At 46.0% G+C, this 18655-nt stretch overlaps 1 protein-coding gene across 1 annotated transcript in view; it reads right to left on the bottom strand.

The window, feature by feature from the left end:
- The window catches only part of DGKQ (diacylglycerol kinase theta), a 1501752-nt gene that overhangs the window by 1078406 nt on the left and 404691 nt on the right, over nt 1-18655 (bottom strand). The window contains exon 2 of the mRNA XM_078676348.1: nt 195-274. Coding sequence (XP_078532474.1) covers nt 195-274 — 80 coding nt within the window. The remainder of the gene's footprint in view (nt 1-194; nt 275-18655) is intronic.

Here is an 18655-nt window from a genome sequence, read left to right as displayed (position 1 = left end):
GGAAATGTCACTCCTAAGCAATCTGAAAACTGGGCAGCTATGATATATATTTCAACATGATGATGATAATGATATATGTATTTATTAAAACAAAAAGGTCTTGGCTAATGCAGACCTAAACAGAAGCTAAAAGTAACAACATATTTGAGGACACTAAAAATCAGCAAAGTATTGGCACGCTACAGTTGACTCACCCGCACTGTGCTGGGAGCAAGGCATGCGCACAAGATCTTCACATGCTTCCGACACTTTTCATGAGACATGAAGTTGCAAACTGTGAAGAGAAAATTGACAATATATCAGTCACTGCAGAAACATGTCTTTGCAGACATGCTTTTCAGATGCAAGACATTACTTGTCACAAGCATTCCAAAGGATACTCTGTCAAAAAAAGAAACAGCTATATTTCATTTCAATTTCATGCACAATTTTATAAACAAAGCTGCTCCTCCAAGCAAAGAATGAAAACTAGGTTCTGGCGGTAATCCTGCTGCTTAGATTTCTAGTCATGTAGACGCCTGCTGAGCACAGCAAAGGCTTCTCTCAAAAAGCATCTTAATTGGGTGGGAGTTCAACGGAATCCAGAAATTAAGTTATCATATTTAATGTTTTTCAAGGACATGTATGCAACAGAATAATTACCATTGCTTCTATGACTTGGGGATAAACAATGCATTATTTTCACACAAATTCTGGTTAATGTTAGTGTCTACATCTGAAAATTACTCAACCCAAATAAATCCCGGGGGTAGCCAGCATGGCTGTTTGCATTCTATGGCAGGTGTTGGTCTGATTCAGCTGGCTACTTTACAAATAACAATACGTTGTATATATGCTGGATGTGCTTACATTTATGTAGGTCAGGGCACAAGTCGTAAAAAAAGAAGTGGGGGGACGCTGTCACCGGACGTGACGTCACGACAAGAAGGGACGTCACGAAAGGTGCCGAGCTCCTCGTCCCAGAGAGGCCAAAGTGTGAAGTCCAGCTGTTTGGCAGGGGGGACATCGTCCCCCCCGGTAAAATAAGTGGGGGGACGCCGTCCACCCGCGTGGTACCCCGACTCGAGCCCTGATGTAGGTCATTAAAGTGCTTTTGCTCCACGTACCGCAGTGTATACCAAAGATAGAATTATCTCAATTGTCCAATAAGATGTGGCAAAGGAGCCACTGATGTGATCTTCAATGACCCCCGCCCTCTAACTAGACATCACAGAAGTAAACATACTCGGTCCACCAAATACAAGCAATAACCCACTCCCCTTGCCGTGCCCTTTGTGCCTCCATGTGTCCCTTTGCCATTCTATTTCTTATATATCAAGTAGGTCCTTTTATAATCAACCTTGTAGGAGCAATGTCACTCTTGTGTGTAACCCTCTCCTCCCCCTCTTCCTTTACTGATATCGCCTCCCCCCACCAATACCCATATTCCTCACCAACCTCACATGTGCAATTTACTAACACTACCTCCGGCTTCCTCCTCCGTACAAGGTGGGCCCCCACACTTCAGTATCTGTCTAACAAGAGTGTAAGTTACTGACTCCAAACCAGATGCTGCTGAAAGACCGGACAGGGTTAACAGGTATGAAATGCCAGTCTCACTCCGCTGCATACCAGCTATATATGTAACTACTTAAAGAATTACATGTACAACAAACTTCACTTAATAAATAGAATTCAGGGTGTGTGTCAGATTGGAAAAGATTGGAGTGGAAATTGAGGAATGAGGCAACAATACCAAGAAGGAGCAGGACAATAGAGGAAAGGGCACATTTATTGGAGGATATTTTTTTACTGACAACCAAATGTCGTTCTCTAGAAGTTGAATGCTCAGACAGGTCCCCCTTCTCAGGATGCATTTGCAAGGACACCGGGATAAGCATGACTGTAACAGCAGTCAGACACCATATGTCGTTCTCTAGAAGATGAATGCTCAGACAGGTGTCCCTTCTCAGGATACATTTGCAAGGACACGGGGATAAGCATGACTGTAACAGCAGTCAGACACCATAAACGTATTGATGATAACTGTCCCTTCACATTTATAGCCCAGAAATCTATTGTCTACTATACAAATTCATTATCATTTACCACAACTGATTTCAGTTTCATTAAAAAATGATCTCATGAAAAACACGGACACCGACATTTAAGAGTCACATCTAATACATATAAAATGAATTCCGAACAAGTAAACCAAGCAGATCGCTCGTTCATACTGTAAATACATAACAAAAATGTGATGAGGAGTCTTCTACTGGATTTCCAACAACTCTTTAGTTGAATGTCTCTTCCACCGTTCTATGTATATATCATTGGACTACACTCTATAGTCTGATTCATTTTCCATCATCAACTATGAAATCATAGTTTTGGCTGTACAAATTCAAGCCTTCACCGGGATGTTGATCACTTATTCAGCTATATACTGTGTCAATAATCGTACACAGATATATTTAGTATCTAGATCCTCTTTATTATTGAATAGTTGTATTTTCTAATTACACCTCAGTTAATTTAAGTGCCTAAATACCCTACTTGTTTTGGGCCAATCCTGATGATTTATCTTATAGTAGACTGACCAGCCACTCTGAGACTACTCCATACTTTGAAGTACACTGGGACTTGGGGTACCTACACACCCATTATTTGAAATATCTTTCCCCAGGCCTTCATTTCCCACATTCCCACATCCCTTCTCTTGGTCACTGGTCCACCTTTGACCAGAGCTTGCAATTGTATTGCTTTTCTTTCGTTCACTTTCATGTCTAATGTATCATTGCACATCAAGTGACATTGCAAATGTTTTTTGTCACCTAGTTGTATGTATTATCAAGACCACAACTCTTCAATCCATGGACAATAAAGTGTAACGAACAAAGAGGTTGCTTGGCTCCTGTTCACCCTCAAACTCTCAGTGACTTGCACGGTTGACCACCATGTACTACTAAAAACGTTTCCACACCTGGGTATCCTTCAAATGGTTAATCTTGCTCTTCTAAAAAGACAATATGTTCAAATGGACTCTTCAAAATCCTGCCCAGTCAAATAAGGGGACATGTGGTTCCATCCTAGACCCTAATATTTGTAGTCTCTAGATAAAGTCAGTAGAGATATTTCCAGCTGATCAAAAGATCATGCTTCTCCAGTGAGGATGATGGACTACTCTATCTCAAGTACTCTTATGAAGTTGACATACACCATCTAAAATATTGCACACCTTCCATTCAGCCTAGATGGCTCCCACCTATTACGGCTCAAAAATGGCATTCATAATCATCAATAATGGGAAAGTTCAACCACAAACTGTGAAATGTTAACTGTATGGAACCAGCAGGATAATTTTCCTTACTTTCATAGCCTGGCAAATGTCTTTGGTTTTGAACTGACCCAGGTCTTTGCTTCAAAGACCTCACTAAAAATAAAATCCACATTGCCTGCTACTAGTTCAGACTCCTTTGCAAGTTAAAATGTACCCTTCTCACTGGCTCTCCAAGTGCACAGTCAAGACTAATATCATGAAGCCACCTGACTAAGCAATGGAGAATGAAAGTTTCATCACAGTGCTTCAAGAAACCTCCATGGCCACTCAGTACTAGCACAGAAGTATCAAAAACAGGGACTGAAAAAACAAGCAAACAAGATGTTTAGTTTTTGGCAGGATCCTTTTGGAATAGCCTCTCCTCACCTCAGTTTAGCACCATCCCTTCTAACTTTCTTATCCAAACTCAAGACCTTAATCTTCTCATTGCATCTCCCCATCTAATTCGTCTCCTGCCAGAAAGATGAAGTATGAATACACTTTAATACAAACAGATGGAATAGAGACCCACAAAAGGTCCTGAGTGCAGCTTCTATTATGATAATGAAGAACTTTCAGGCTGCATCAGGAGTGAATTAACAGGACTCTGGGTTATACTGATCAATGCATTTGCATATGATACTACTGAACATAAAAAAAACTTGGAGGAAGAAAAATTACAGAACCTACAGTAGAGCTAAGAGAAATACAAAAGGTGGGTGTGCAGGCGCTTAAGGCTATAAAAACTGAATTACAAAACTCTAGTGTGCCTCAATCACCTCATTTCAAATGGGTCAGATGCAATATTTCAAGTCGACATCCTAGTCTAATTTAGCTAAATTCACAAAGACGTCAGCCAAACAAGGATAAGATATAGCCCTAGATACGCCTAGCGCTTAAAGTAGCAAAGGCAAATATCACGGGCGGGATTCGAAACGACGTGAGGCTGAGTTGGGCTTACGGGTCCCTTTGCAAGGTATGGTGTGTGATGGGTCAGAAGTAGATACGGACAGAAAATTTGAGAGTGACTATCATATCACGATATCACATCTGGGAATGGAATCGACTTCGAATGAAAACGACAAATTCAATTTGCAAGATATAGGAGCGCATCATTATAACTTTATTCCGGAGCAGGACTGTATTGCATCAAGTATTACATATTCGTTTCGTGGAAATTACAAATGCCCTGAAGAAGTTCTTTTTACAGAACAAAACGCGTTGGCTGTGGTTCATTTAATAAGAAGAATAAAAAGCAATAAAGAAGGAATCTCAATTATCAGATGGACTTAATATGAACTTATTGACTACATATAACGGGAAAGCGGTGCAACTTTAATACAATTTACATAGCAAAGGCAAATACCATGAAACTATGTGAAAGAAGTTCATATGGGGCATTTCAGCGTATCCGCAAGTACATGAGTCAAAAACATATGTGCTCCTGCATCAGTGACACTGGAGGAGTGTGTAAAGTAGCAGACATATAAATAAAACCTTTTAATTAGAAATGTGATGGCACAATCTCAAAGAAGGGACAGCAAACCATAGGGAATAGCAGATAGAGGGAGATGCGGGGAAAAGGGGATTTGGGAGCAGAGTCTCAGGTTTTAGTTGTTAGGAGGGAGCAAGGATGAGGTTTTGAAAAGTAAAGAACATTCCTGGTAGAATCAGTATACAGAACCATAAATCACATAAGGCATTACTGATCTCAGAGATGGCCAATAATGCTAGTTGTTGACTCAGACACAACTTAATGGGCGCATAAAGAGGGTCATGAACAAGAAAGAGATGAATTAACTAACTCTATGCTCGGTAATGTTACCAGTGCATGGGTGTGTCCGCTTTCTCACCATTTCCATTCTCCTATACCTGCAAAAAGTAAGTTGACTATTTTGAGAGCTACAGTTGCCTCTCTTTACCCTGCCTTAAGCACTGAATTCCGAGTCCTGACTTGGCTCTCCCAGTCTCAATATGCCACTGAATTAATGATTGCCTATAATGTATTTCCAAAGTGCAGGGTGGCTATCTTAAGTGTGTTTGTTTATTTTGAAAAGGAACAACAAAGGCTACCCACTCTGATAAGCAGTCACCATTCATATTGGCTCAAGAGCAGACTCCCAGCTTGGCACCATGACACCAGTGAGACTGGAGTGCAGGGTTGTTTTAAGGCAAGTGGAGAGGAGGTGGTCTCAGATCTTACTTTGTGCCCTATCTGGTGCCTTCTTACTCCATGGAGTGCAAGATGAATACTCCACCCCCAGTGGTGTCAGTTAAGCAAAATGGGATTTTGGGTGGGCCAGAGTGGCTTGTGACAGATAAATACCAATAACATAACATAACATGAGAACTGTGGAATACATACTGTGGATGATTTAAGAGAGGCCTACAAGCAGAGGAAACCACTGAAGAATATCAGCATTGACAACATGTTCCTGCAGATGACTGTTGCTTTGGCAATGGTGAGAAAGGAATGCAAGATCCCCACTTTCTGTTAGTCATGTGCAGATGTAGCAGTTTGTGAGTTGGTACTGCTCATCCGCGTTGTGACAGCAAAACATGTTTGCTACCTAGAATTTATTTGGAGGGTGAATTAGCTGTAATACAGACATGGAACTAAAGGGATAAAAACGGGGGAAGAAAGAAGTATTTTTTGCTTCCGAAAGCTTTGAGGCTGCTGGGGGTCCAGCGAACAGCTGTGATGATGAATACTGTCAAGATAAAAAAAGAAAAAAAACTTTCAGTGTGAATCCTTCCCATGGTCAAACTAAAGGATCTCGAAGCAACTTCAAGGTATATTTAGCAGAAGGTGACTTAAATGGAAGGGAAAAATGAGAGGATGGGGAACTGGCTGTAGGGGGGAAACAGGATGAAGGCCTCCTCCCAAAGAATGGGGGTCATTGAATCAGAGATGCTTAACAGGAGCAATCAGTCCCATGTTTTAGGACCCAAATATAAAGTTGTAGAAAATGTGAAATCTTTGGCGTAATTAGGACTCGGTGCTTCTTAAGTGAGGCAAATACATACTCAGACTGAATTAAATTAGCCATTCATCTGATAATATATGCGCTTATGAATAATATTAACGTTATTAACAAGCAGTAGCAAATTAATACAATCACAGTAAACACATCCTGAAAGCAAAAATGGACATCGGAACTTGGAGATGTTGTAACAGATTTCATTACAAGACCGGAGGCTACATTATGCATTTTCCTTCAATGCAGACCCAAGCAGCCGCATATATCACAATAAGCAAGGGTCTAAAACAGAATAAAGGCAACACATAAAGTCCATGAGACAGTAATAATAAACCTCTTTTAAATGCGGCTCCAAGCAGATAAGTTGGCTTTATTTTGTCTACCTTAATGTATTTATCTTATTCCTTACTTTACCTTTCAAGATGTATCTACAGCGTGGCCTTTACCCCACCATCCCTCACCCCCTCCCTACCGATCTCCAATTTATGGAGATTTTTATCCCTTTTTCTCAGTTTTTTATCATGTCTTGATTGATTTCGTTTTATGGTATGCCTAACTTCCGTTTCTTTTCAGGTGCGCGATTTAACATTAGCGCAATTTAACATTACTGGTTGTCTTTGTAATTAACAACCACATTTTTTCCCCTCGCTCCCTCAAGCGTGTCTTCACTCTCGAGCTCACCTTCGAAGCCGGTTTGAAGCTTGTACTTCTCGAGCTCGGCTTCCGAGGCTCGGCCCTTTCCTCCATTTCCCCGTACCGCTCTACAGTCAGGAAAGAGGAAAGTACGTTGGCAACGGGAGCTCTGCGTCCTCCCTTTGCTTAGGGTCACTTCTCTTCCCCTCTGGTGTCCAGCTGATCGCAAAGCCGATCTAGCTCGAGGCCAGGGGGTTGCCTTGCCAACGAAGCGCTTGAGCGCTGTTTTCTCAGTTTCTCCGACAGTGTCAGCTGATTTAATCGCATCTCTGTCAATTTAACGGAAAGTGGCCCGAAGAGTAAGAATAAACCCCAAATTAATTATATTTAAATGGGAATTTTATTGAAAGGTGACCTAAGCAAGGTTAAATCCCCAATTAATACAAATTTTTAAAAAAGAAGGCGAATTTATTTATTTAAGGCCTTTGTCCAAAACAATTCCATTGTGAACTCAACTGAGTATCTGCCCCATATCAAAGATTCTTTCCTTGTTTATTTTAAAACAGGATCATACCCCTGCTATTTACATCTTTTCGATACATTCCCCTGTCATGTCCGAATCAGATTCAGATGGGGCTTCAGCCCCTACCCCTAATGTGGACAAGGAGGTTTTTAAGAAAATGCTCCACATGGAGGTTAAATCCTGCATGATGGAGAGCTTGTCTGAATTAATGAGGTCTAAACGCTCATTCCCATTAGAGGACATCTCTGAGCCTCAGTCTAAATTTGATACAGATTCAAGGGGCAAGAGACTAAGAAAAAAAAATATCTGGAGAGCTATTATTCAGGAGGTCTTGGCACCTCATCGGGCAATGGAGGTCTTGGCACCTTCGACTAATGGTGGAGGTCTTCGCACCTTTAAACCCCAGGGTGCCCTTGGCGGCACGAAATGTAATAGAACCCCTTACATCTCTGAAGATGGTGACTCAAATAATACTTCTGAATTTAAGGACGAATACGTCCTTGACCTTAATGAGAATGAGGAGGGCCTTGATGAACTCATGGAAGATCTCCCTTCCTCCTCCAAGAGTGCAATCCTTGACCCACTGGGAGAAGAAATGCTGTCTCCACATAAATTAAAAGATCCCAGGAGCTCTGATAGGGTACCACAAGAACACGTATCTAAGTTTATTACTAAATGGATTAGGAACCTACTAGACAGAGGAACGCGAAACGTTCTCAGGGCTGAATGCTCGAGACCCTCCTTAGAAGACAAAATATGTTATACACCCAATCTAGACCCAGAGCTTATTACGTTTTTATTTAAACTTGGGCGTGACCCTAGGAAGGGAATGGAGAAGTCTTTCAAAGGATGCCAGGATCGTCTCCTGGATGTCCTGGGTCTTCTAGCTAGGATTCTAGATTCTGCCGAGGAAATCCATATCAACGGTACTCACCTGGATACTGAGATGGTTAGAGGACGGAGCCAGAGAGCCATTATCTTCTTAGGAAATGCGAATGCCAGCATTAATTTGGAGAGACGTAGAATTGTCCTTCCGAGGATAAACCCGAAATTAGGAGATTTGGCTGACAAAGAACCCTCCCAGAACCCTAAGGGTCTGCTTTTTGGGGAAGAACTGATAAAGTCTCTTGGGAAATATATTTCCACTTTTACTGCGCTTGACAAAGCGCAACAAAATATGCGCAGTTTTTAACAACAAACTTTTTCGTCGGGCTGGAAGACGGGGCCAACCTTCCGCCCACTACAATCAGAGGCCCTATTCAAGAGGCCGTGGCTACGGCAGGGGATACCAACAACAATTTATTACCACTCCTTTCTACCCACAAAGAGGTAGATGCCAAAGAGGCAGAGGCTACAGATCACGGGGCTGTTGTTCCTTCTCCTTCTTCCCCCCTATCAAAACACTGGTGGTCTGTGGTCTCTTCACCACATAAACTTTCTAGAGTTAACTGCCGGGCTGTACGCCCTTATGAGTTTCAAACAATCTCTTCAGGGAAGGTCCGTCGTTCTGAAGATGGACAATATTTCAGCTGTGGCTTATATCAACCGTTTGGGTGGCACAAAATCTGCGGTTTTATCGAATCTAGTCAAGAAGCTTTGGATGTTTTGTCTGGAGCACAAGATTTAGCTGAAAGCGGAATACCTTCCAGGGAAAGCGAACTTCTCAGCGGATTGGAACTCGAGGTTCCTCAGAGATTACAGCGACTGGAAACTGAATGTTTCCGTGTTCAATGCCCTGAACAAGATCTGGGGCCCCCTGGAGATAGATTTGTTCGCAAGCAGATTGACATTCCAAATTGAGAACTACTTCAGCTGGATGCCCGACCCGGGTGCTCTGGCAGTCAACGCCTTCCTGCAATCTTGGAAAGAGATCCGGGGATATGCCTTCCCTCCCTTTGCCATGATTCAGAGGGTCCTACAGAAAGTGAGACAAGAACAGTCCTGCCTCACATTGATAACCTCTTTCTGGACTTCTCAGGCTTGGTTCCCGACCATTCTAGAATTGAATTGCAGTCTTCCCTTTTTAATTCCTTCCCTGGAAGATCTTCTCACAGACATAGACAGGCCTCTTATAAGAAAGAGAAAAATATAGAGGATTTTGATAGTATCTGGTACAGTTGTATTGAAAGGTGGTTTTACTACAAGAGGCTCTTGACTTTCTCACCCCTCTAACCCCTACGTTGTCACCCTCTTTTTTGTCTCCGCTGCCCATTTTTTTTAATGAATGGCCTATACTGTTTTTTTAAGCAGACATCAATACGATCCTTTATTTCTTCTACTTCACTCTGCATATTGGTAAATTTGATGGTTTGGATTGAAAGATAATCTCACTGTATTTATGATATTGAATTCTATATTAGACTACACATGGCAGAGCACCTACTTTAGGATCGTTCATGTGCAAAATGTTCCCAATAAAAACATTTGAATAAAGAAGTTGTAAAGTTATTAATGTTTTTGCTCAGTTGATATAGTTTTGGAAGACAACCAGCATCAATTTATCGTGTGTGAGTACACACACAGTCTGTTCGCCTCCATTCATTCATACAGGCAGGGGGAATTTTCTTCTGTTTCAGTTTTCTAAGTAGAAGGGTTTTCATCTACTTGAATATTATGATTTCGCCTAATAGACCCCAACCTAATCCTGAGATCTTGTTTGCTTGAAGTCAGTCTGCAAAAGGCAGTGCATCATCTGTAGACTACACGAGAGGACAAGGAGTAAATGCTCTGTGACTCTGACCTTTGAGAGAAAATGTAAAATCTTTGGCGTAATTAGGACTCGGTGCTTCTTGAGTGAGGCAAATATATACTCAGACTGAATTAAATTAGCCATTCATCTGATAATATATGTGCTTATGAATAATATTACAGTTGTTAACAAGCAGTAGCAAATTAATACAACCACGGTAAACACGTCCGGAAAGCAAAAATGGACATCGGAACTTGGAGATTTTGTAACAGATTCTTGTTAGGTCATTATATATAAAGCCACTATTGAGAAAAAAGTTCAAAGATGTTCTAGAAATCAAAATATCAGAAGAATAAATGTGTGCAATCCCACTGACTTTATGGAATGGCAAAGTGTATAGGCTTAGGATGAACAACTCGAACCACCCTGAAATTACCTTAAGACTTAGAAAGTTTGACTTACTCCTATTCAAGTTGCCCAAAGAAAGTGATATCTTGAGGGAAAGTGATAGTGTGAATTGATTTGATATATAAAGATTAATCCACCCCTTCTCATTCTTCATACTATTGTGAATTCTTGTGGTTTGAATGATGGTGCAGTACTCTTGATTTGAAGGGCTTTCACTTGCGCTCTGCTTGAAATTCTACCTAGCTGGAAGTTGACCATGGAACCTTTAGATGAGATTTGGTTGAGGACTTTTCTTTTATTAGTCTGGGAGATCTGAACAATACCTCTTATAAGAAAGAGAAAAATAGAGAGGATGTTGATAGCATCTGGTGAAGTTGTATTGAAAGGTGGTTTCACTATAAGAGGCTCTGGACTTTCTCACTCTAACCCCTACGTTGTCACCCTCTTTTTTGTCTCCCCTGCCCATTTTTTTTAATGAATTGCCTATACTGTTTTTTTAAGCAGATATCAATACGATCCTTTATTTCTTCTACTTCACTCTGCATATTGGTAAATTTGATGGTTTGAATTGAAAGATAATCTCACTGTATTTATGATATTGAATTCTACATTAGACTACACATGGCAGAGCACCTACTTTAGGATTGTTCATGTACGAAATGTTCCCAATAAAAACATTTGAATAAAGAAGTTGTAAAGTTATTCATGCCTTTGCTCAGTTGATATAGTTTTGGAAGACAACCAGCATCAATTATCGTGTGTGGGTACACACACAGTCTGAATATGAATGAATATATTTTATTGTATCAATTAACAAAAATTGTTACAAAAAGTGTCCTATAAAATATCCACAAAACTTGCTTGCTACAGTAATCATCGTTAACTTCTACAAATTTGGATGCACTAGATCCTGTAAAGCAAATCCTAAAAATACAGATCATAGATAATAAAAACATTAAAACCCATGTGTCAGTTATGAATTCAAGGCATTCAAAGGCCTATTTTGGAATAGAGATTCCAACAAAGTGCAAAATAGATACAGCTTGCCACAGCGTGCAAATCATAGTCTGGGCATGCCCAAAGTGCAGTCTTGAAGTTCTAAAGTGCAAGGTGCGTTACTTAAACGTTCTTTAACTTTATGTGCAAACTCGGCGAACCTAGCCAATTCCATCGGTGTCTCCAGGCTAAACAAGAGTTTCATGGCATCCTTGCAATTACGTGTTCCATATTTTAAAAACAATGACCTTAGTGAAGTGCGACGTGCTTGTATTAGGCAATGGCATATGCAGACCAAATGGACCATGGATTCTTCATGCTGGTGGCAAAGTCTGCAGGTGGTAATCGCCTCTAGGGATTTCCAGCGCCTGTTGATATCTTTTATCGCAATGCCATAAGCCTCACTGTTAAGATTTGCTTTAAAATTAACTTGTTTAATGCAGAATCGAGGTATGGTTGCCATAACCGATCTTCATAGGAGCATACAAGTATCCCAATGTTACTTTTGGAACAATTCAACTCCTTCATATCTTCTTCTCTGGATAATGCTCTAACTTGTTTTTTTATTATAGATTTTAGTGTACCAGGCTGATAAGTCAGATCCTGCAGTTTGGTCATGTCAAGCTGTAATGTTGTGCAGGCAGTTTTCAGGCCGTTACTCCATGAATTATTGGCTTTCATAAAGATCATTTTCAGGGTTGACTTCATTGTGTTCAGAGGGGCCGCACCATCCCCTCGGTAGTACCGCACCCGCGTTGCCCAGTGCTCATAGTTTTGTTTGTTCAACCCAAATTCCAGTCGCACCAGGATGTTTCGTGTATGCGCTGGGATCGGGGAAATTCGCTTGTAGGCTCGGCAGTTGATATGTTCGAGGCTATTAACAAAAGCCGCAGGAAATGCTAACTGGCCATATGTTATTGAAGGAAGCAGCTTGGCCCATAACTCTTCTAATGGATTTTGTTGTTGGGCTATTTAGTTTAGCATTCAGCTTGCACAAGGCGAACGTCACTGCCTTTGCCTTTGTTTCGGCTGAAGCAAGGTAAGCTGTTGATTTCCCCTTACTCATCAGCCAAACCCCTAAGTAATTATATTTGGGCACTGTTGTTATCTTCAAGTTGCCCAACCTCCAATGCTGTCCGAGTTTGTTGGCATACTTTCCGAATATAATTACCTTTGTTTTTCCTGCATTTGCTCTTAGGTCATTCTTGTTGTTGTAGAGATTTAGTGCGTCCAATAGTCTTTGCATGCCTACTTTTGTTTGATCTAATAGCACCATATCATCTGCATACTGTATTAAAAATATTCTATTTGAGCCAATTTTCGGAGATAGAAGATTTTCATTAAGAATAGTTTTAGTGGGGGCGTGGCCGAACAGCCATGATGGCGGACGGCTTCTGCTAGTGCTCCGAGCCCGGCCGGGCTTCACCCGTCCCTGCACGGACTTACTGGGGACATCGACTCTTCAAAACACCCGCAGCTGCTGCAGAGCTCTGCCCGGAGTCCGGGAACCTGTGCAGCGGCGAGAAGGAACGCCGACAGGGTCAACTCCCAGGCCGCGCCGAGACTCGTGGCGCAGGCCTGTGAAGCCGGGAGGTGGAGTGCGCGGCTGATCCGACGGTAGCCCCGGGCGCACTGGGACCCGATGGGAGACGGCGCCCGGGATTGCGGGAGCGCCCGGTAAGGGGTGGAGCCGATCGGCGGGCCTCCAGCGGACACCATTGCCTGAGAGAGGAACGGCTGTAGTGCAGCGAGGAGGGCTGGGATGAGGGCGCCGGGGCCCGAGAGCCCGCCGCGGAGGGCCGGACGGAGCGGACCCGCCATTTTGTGCCGCCTTACCGGAGAGGAGAAGGGGAGCGAGGTGAGCCCTTTGAGCTACTGGGGGCCCTAGACATCCCTGTACCCTGCCTTCTGAAACCCCCCCCCCCTAAAGACACTGTGGTCGACGGGCTGACCTCGCCCGGGAGCTGGAGGGGGGCCGAGACCCGGTGCGGCGCACCGTGGGGGACGGGGGCTGCCTCTGAAGCCGACCCTGGCCCTGTGTGGGCCCTGAACCTAGGAGGAAACAATACCGCAGAGGGGGCTCCTCCCTGAGGAGGCCCAGACACAGGCCCGGACCCCCGGGGGGGGGGCTAGCTGCGCTAGGAGCCGAACCCTACGACATGCCGGCCCTTCCCCCACCAAAGGGCTGAGAGCGGGGACACCCGAGGTGCCACCATAAGAGACGGGGACGCACCCCGGGGCCGGAGGAGCCCGGAGGGTCGACACCAGGAAGGGGCAGAGCAGGCTCCAGGCACACCGCAGTGAGGCTGCTGCAGCCATACTATAAGGACTGGGGGTCAAAGCGCATGCCGAACGGGACCTACGCAGGGACCGACTGCGACCCTAGCGGATTCGTGTACAGGGTCTTGGACAATAGCGCTACTGCCTGAACACGATTGGCTGACTCCTGGACCCTCTGTTGAGTACCCGGTACTCGGAAGGCCATTGCTCGTTACTTACACATCGAGGGGCAACTAGAGGGCTCGGCTAAGGACAGTTGGTTGGCACACCATGGTTCGGAAGGGGCAGAGAAATGTGGAGGGCCCGAGTGAGCCGGCGGGATCCGGCCCGCCGAACGGCACTGGAGTGAGTGGAGGGGGACCTGGCGGAGAGGGTCAGTCAGAACAAGGCAGTACACAAACTGACAAGCTGGACCTTATTCTCCAAGAGATCCGAGACTCCCGACAAGTGTTGGAGGGCCAATTGGGGACCCTCACTAGTGATCTGTCCCTCTTAAAAGCGGACCATGGCAAGTTGGCAGACAGGGTCAAAGACCAGGGGCTGACGCTCACGGACATCACACCCAAGGTAGCAGACCATGGTAGATCTATTCAGGACATCCAAGGGCAGATGGCCGCTCTAATGGACCGGGTCGAGGATGCGGAAGGCCGCAACCGAAGAAATAACATACGGGTGATCGGTCTGCCGGAACGATGTGAGGAACCGCGAGCTGCGGAGTTCATGGAACAATGGTTCAGAGACCAAGTGGCGACGGACGGACTCTCTCCGTACTTCTGTGTGGAACGAGCGCACAGGATCCTGACGGGACAGCCCCATCCGGGGCGCCCGCCCTCACATAGTCCGCATCCTTAACTACTGGGATAGAGACACCCTACTGAGAAAAGCTCGAGAGAAATCCACCATTCAATTCGAAAACCGGAGAATATCGCTCTATCCAGACTATACGAATATGGTGCAGAAACAGAGGGCCTCCTATATGGAGGTGAAGAAGAAACTGAGAAGCGCGCACCTGAAATATGCCTTGCTCTTCCCCGCCCGCCTAAAAATTATCCACGGGAAGAAGTCCCATTTTTTCGAGAGCCCCATGGACGCTGAAGAATGGCTGGAGGTAATGGGCCTGGATGGCAGCCAAGAGGCATCCCTGGAGGCGGAGGCGAGAGCAATGGAGGAGGAATCGAGAAGTAGCCGCCGCTCCACGACTGGATCCAGGAAAGGAAACACTGAGCACGGCCCGTCAAGGAACCATCAGAGGGACGGACAACGGGAGGCCATCTCGCTCGCCGGCACCTTCAGGGAAGACCCAGCGAAGATAACCTCGGACTCAGAAGACACCACCGGTCACTCGGACTCAGACAACAGCCTGCTGCTCTTTCCTACCATCACGCCTAGAGCTGCAGATGATCTCATAGACAGCTGACCTGTCGGGTGTTACCCCGAGCGGACTCCTCTACAACAGTTGCGACAAGTTGACCACAACGTATGAAAGTATCCTTTTTTTTGTTATGCCTAGACCCCGGGGGTCGGACCTCGACGAAGCAGTGATGGAGGCGGGAGGAGGGTGTGAGGAAAGGGTGGAAAGATGGGAACTCACTCCCCCCATAACGCTCCACGTCCTCTGGAACAGGTACTGCACTGTGGAGCCCCGGGGTACGGCTCATGGCCGCTAACTGTCCATTATGAAAACCCCATCCGTGAACTCATGATGCTTACATTGAGTGCCCGGCCGGGCCACAGTTGAGCCGGTGGAGACCGGAACTGATAACGAAATGACTGTATGTGTGCTGAACCCACCCCCCCAAGGGAATGCACATACATTTGGCTCTATATGTTGTTATTGTTAGCGTTGGGCCCAGCTGGGTTATATGGCTGCGCCAAGTTTGGTTTAGAACTGTTAATAATCTTCATAGGTGCACACTCCTGTCTCCAGCTCCCCGAGGTTCTCGAAATAGGACCAACCCCGAGACCGATTTCCTCACACACCGACCATGGCTGACCGAACAGGCAAATATAAGGTAGTCACCTGGAACGTGCGAGGGCTGGGGGCAGTGCAGAAACGACACCGGGTCCACGCCTATCTCCTTAGGCAGCGTACACAAATCGCCTTCTTACAGGAAACACGCCTCACGGTATCCGAGGCTCAGAAGCTCCGGAAAAAGTGGAGAGGGACTATATACACAACATCCTACTCTGCATTCTCCAGAGGGGCCACTATCTGGGTGAGACACGGTACACCATTTACTGCTATAGAAAAGAAAGTGGACGATCAGGGCAGGTACATCCTGGTGAAAGGGGCACTGGATGGCAAGTTGATAGTCTTGGGAAGCATATATGCTCCGAATTACGTTCAGGATCTGTTCCTACAGAGGCTCGGGAGGGCACTATCCCCATGGGCGGACATTCCCTGGATGCTTGGAGGGGACTGGAATGCTGTGCTGGACCTGGCCCTGGATAGGTCACACCCGCCCCTATAGGCGGCTGGAGCGACTAAGCTCACAGACACGTTTAGAGCGTGGGTAGACGGCTGGAGACTCAGGGACGTATGGCGGGAGGCACATCCTACACCTAGAGAATACTCCTTCTACTCCCCTGTACACGACTTGCACACACGCATAGACCGCTTCCTATGCTCTCATGCACTGATCTCACTGATGAGCGCCCCAGAATACCTAGCAAAGACCTTCTCGTACCATAGGCCCCTCAACTGCACTATCGCCTGGGGTAGGGTCCCGACTCCAGTTCCTACGTGGCGACTCAACCCCCAACATTTGGAAGACGGCCCATTCAAGGCAGCCCTCTCGGAGGCCCTGACACGGTACTGGGAGGTTAACTGGGACACAGCCTCCTCCAATCTAGTAGTCTGGGACGCCATGAAGGTGGTAGTGAGGGGAGAGGCGATTGGGAAATTAGGAGACGCCAGACAGGAGATCCACCAAACTTTGTGTGCGGTAGAGGACCGCTTAGCGGAACTTGAACGGGGAGCAGTGGAAGACCCGGGGAGGAAGCAAGCTTTACAGACACAACACATATTACACGCTGAGACGTTAGAAACGCTGCGTAATATAGACTACAAGGCCTACCTGCAACGGCAACATAAAGAGGCGGACCGCTCAGGGGCGCTGCTTGCCCGCATCACACGAGATAGGCCGGACACCCCAGTCATTACCCAAATAGGTAACCCAGAGGGCGACCTAGTGGACACACAATGGGGCATAAATCGGGCGTTTCATGATCACTTACGGGCCTTGTATGCCCGATCCGGACCGGATGATCCTACACTCATAACCGAGTTCATGCGGGATCTCCCCTTTCCCCAACTGACAGCAGAGGTACAGGAGGCTATAAAAGGCCCTATCACCCAACACGAAATACGCACCGCAATTAAACACCTGAACAGAAACAAAACCCCGGGGATGGACGGACTCCCGGTGGAGTTCTATTCTACCTATGCCGACATACTAGTACCGTTCCTGGAACTAATTTATAAGGAGGCCTTCGAGAAAGGTCACTTGCCACACTCGACCATGCAGGCTGTGGTGATATCTATCCCTAAGCCGGACAGGGACGCTCTAGAGCTCATGAACTACAGACCGCTGTCCATGTTGGCCACGGAATATAAAATACTGAGCAAAGCCATTGCCCTCCGGATGCAGCCACTTGACCACCCTTATACACTACGACCAATGCGGTTTCCTCCCAGGATGCAGCACTTCCCTCAACACGAGACGCCTGCACGCTGTTATGACGGCGACGCGACTACGCTGGCGCGAGCGGGCTGTGTTGCGTTGGACCTGAAGCAGGCGTTTGACTCGCTCTCTTGGCCCTTTATGTTTGAGGCACTGCACCGATTCGGGTTCCCGGGCCCACTAATACGATGGATTAAGCTGTTGTATACCGGCCCCACTGCTAGGGCGAGCACGGGACGCCACATGTCCGATGAGTACCCGGTTTACCGGGGCACCAGGCAGGGCTGCCCCCTGTCCCCGCTGTTATTCGTGTTAGCATTGGAACCACTAGCCATCGCCCTATGCCAACACGCGGAGGAGAGGGGGATAATGGTGGCGGGATCAGCCCATCTTCTCTCAATATATGCAGACGATATGCTGCTGTACCTCCGAGATCTGGAGGCCGACCACACAACACTATGCGACACCTTCCGCCGCTTCGAAACAGCTTCGGGACTGGCTATTAACCCGGACAAATTACGGGATTTTACTTCCATGAGGGACCCCGCCCGTCCTCTCTACCATTTGGCAACTATGTACTCCCGGTGGCCCAAGTTAGCTTTCAATACCTGGGTATATACGTATACCGGAAGCCGGAGGACCAACTAGAGGGCAATATTTCTCGGGCTATTAATGGTCTCCGGGGTAGTGTCGGATTTTGGACCTCGCTCCCCTTGTCGGTCATAGGCCGCGTTGCGATAGCAAAGATGGTCATGCTACCACGCCTGCTATACTACTTTGTGAACCTGCCCATATGCGTACCGCGCCGTAACTTTGAGTCCCTGAAATCCCTACTGATTACCCTGATTTGGGGGCCGGGCAGACGGCGGGTTGGCCTGCGGAAACTACAACTCAGTACCTCACAGGGAGGACTGGGAGCTCCTGATTTCCAAGGTTACTTTTATGCAAGCCAACTTCAATGGCTGTCTTATAGGCTGGCGGGGAGAAACCTTCAAGAGATAGGATGGACGGCGGGCCGTCTAGACCGTGGGGAATTACATACCCTATTGCTACCCAAAAGTAAAATTCCGCGAGAGTGCCACCCACTGCTCCGCGTTGCCCTCCTATGCTGGAAGAAGGCTTTGGCTTACACGTCCACCGCCCTACCATACGCAGACAACGTAC

This window comes from Lissotriton helveticus, chromosome 2_1 (genome assembly GCF_964261635.1).
Source record: "Lissotriton helveticus chromosome 2_1, aLisHel1.1, whole genome shotgun sequence".
Taxonomy (NCBI): domain Eukaryota; kingdom Metazoa; phylum Chordata; class Amphibia; order Caudata; family Salamandridae; genus Lissotriton; species Lissotriton helveticus.
The sequence above is the reverse complement of the archived record's forward strand: the minus strand, read 5'-3'. Positions and strand labels throughout refer to the sequence as shown.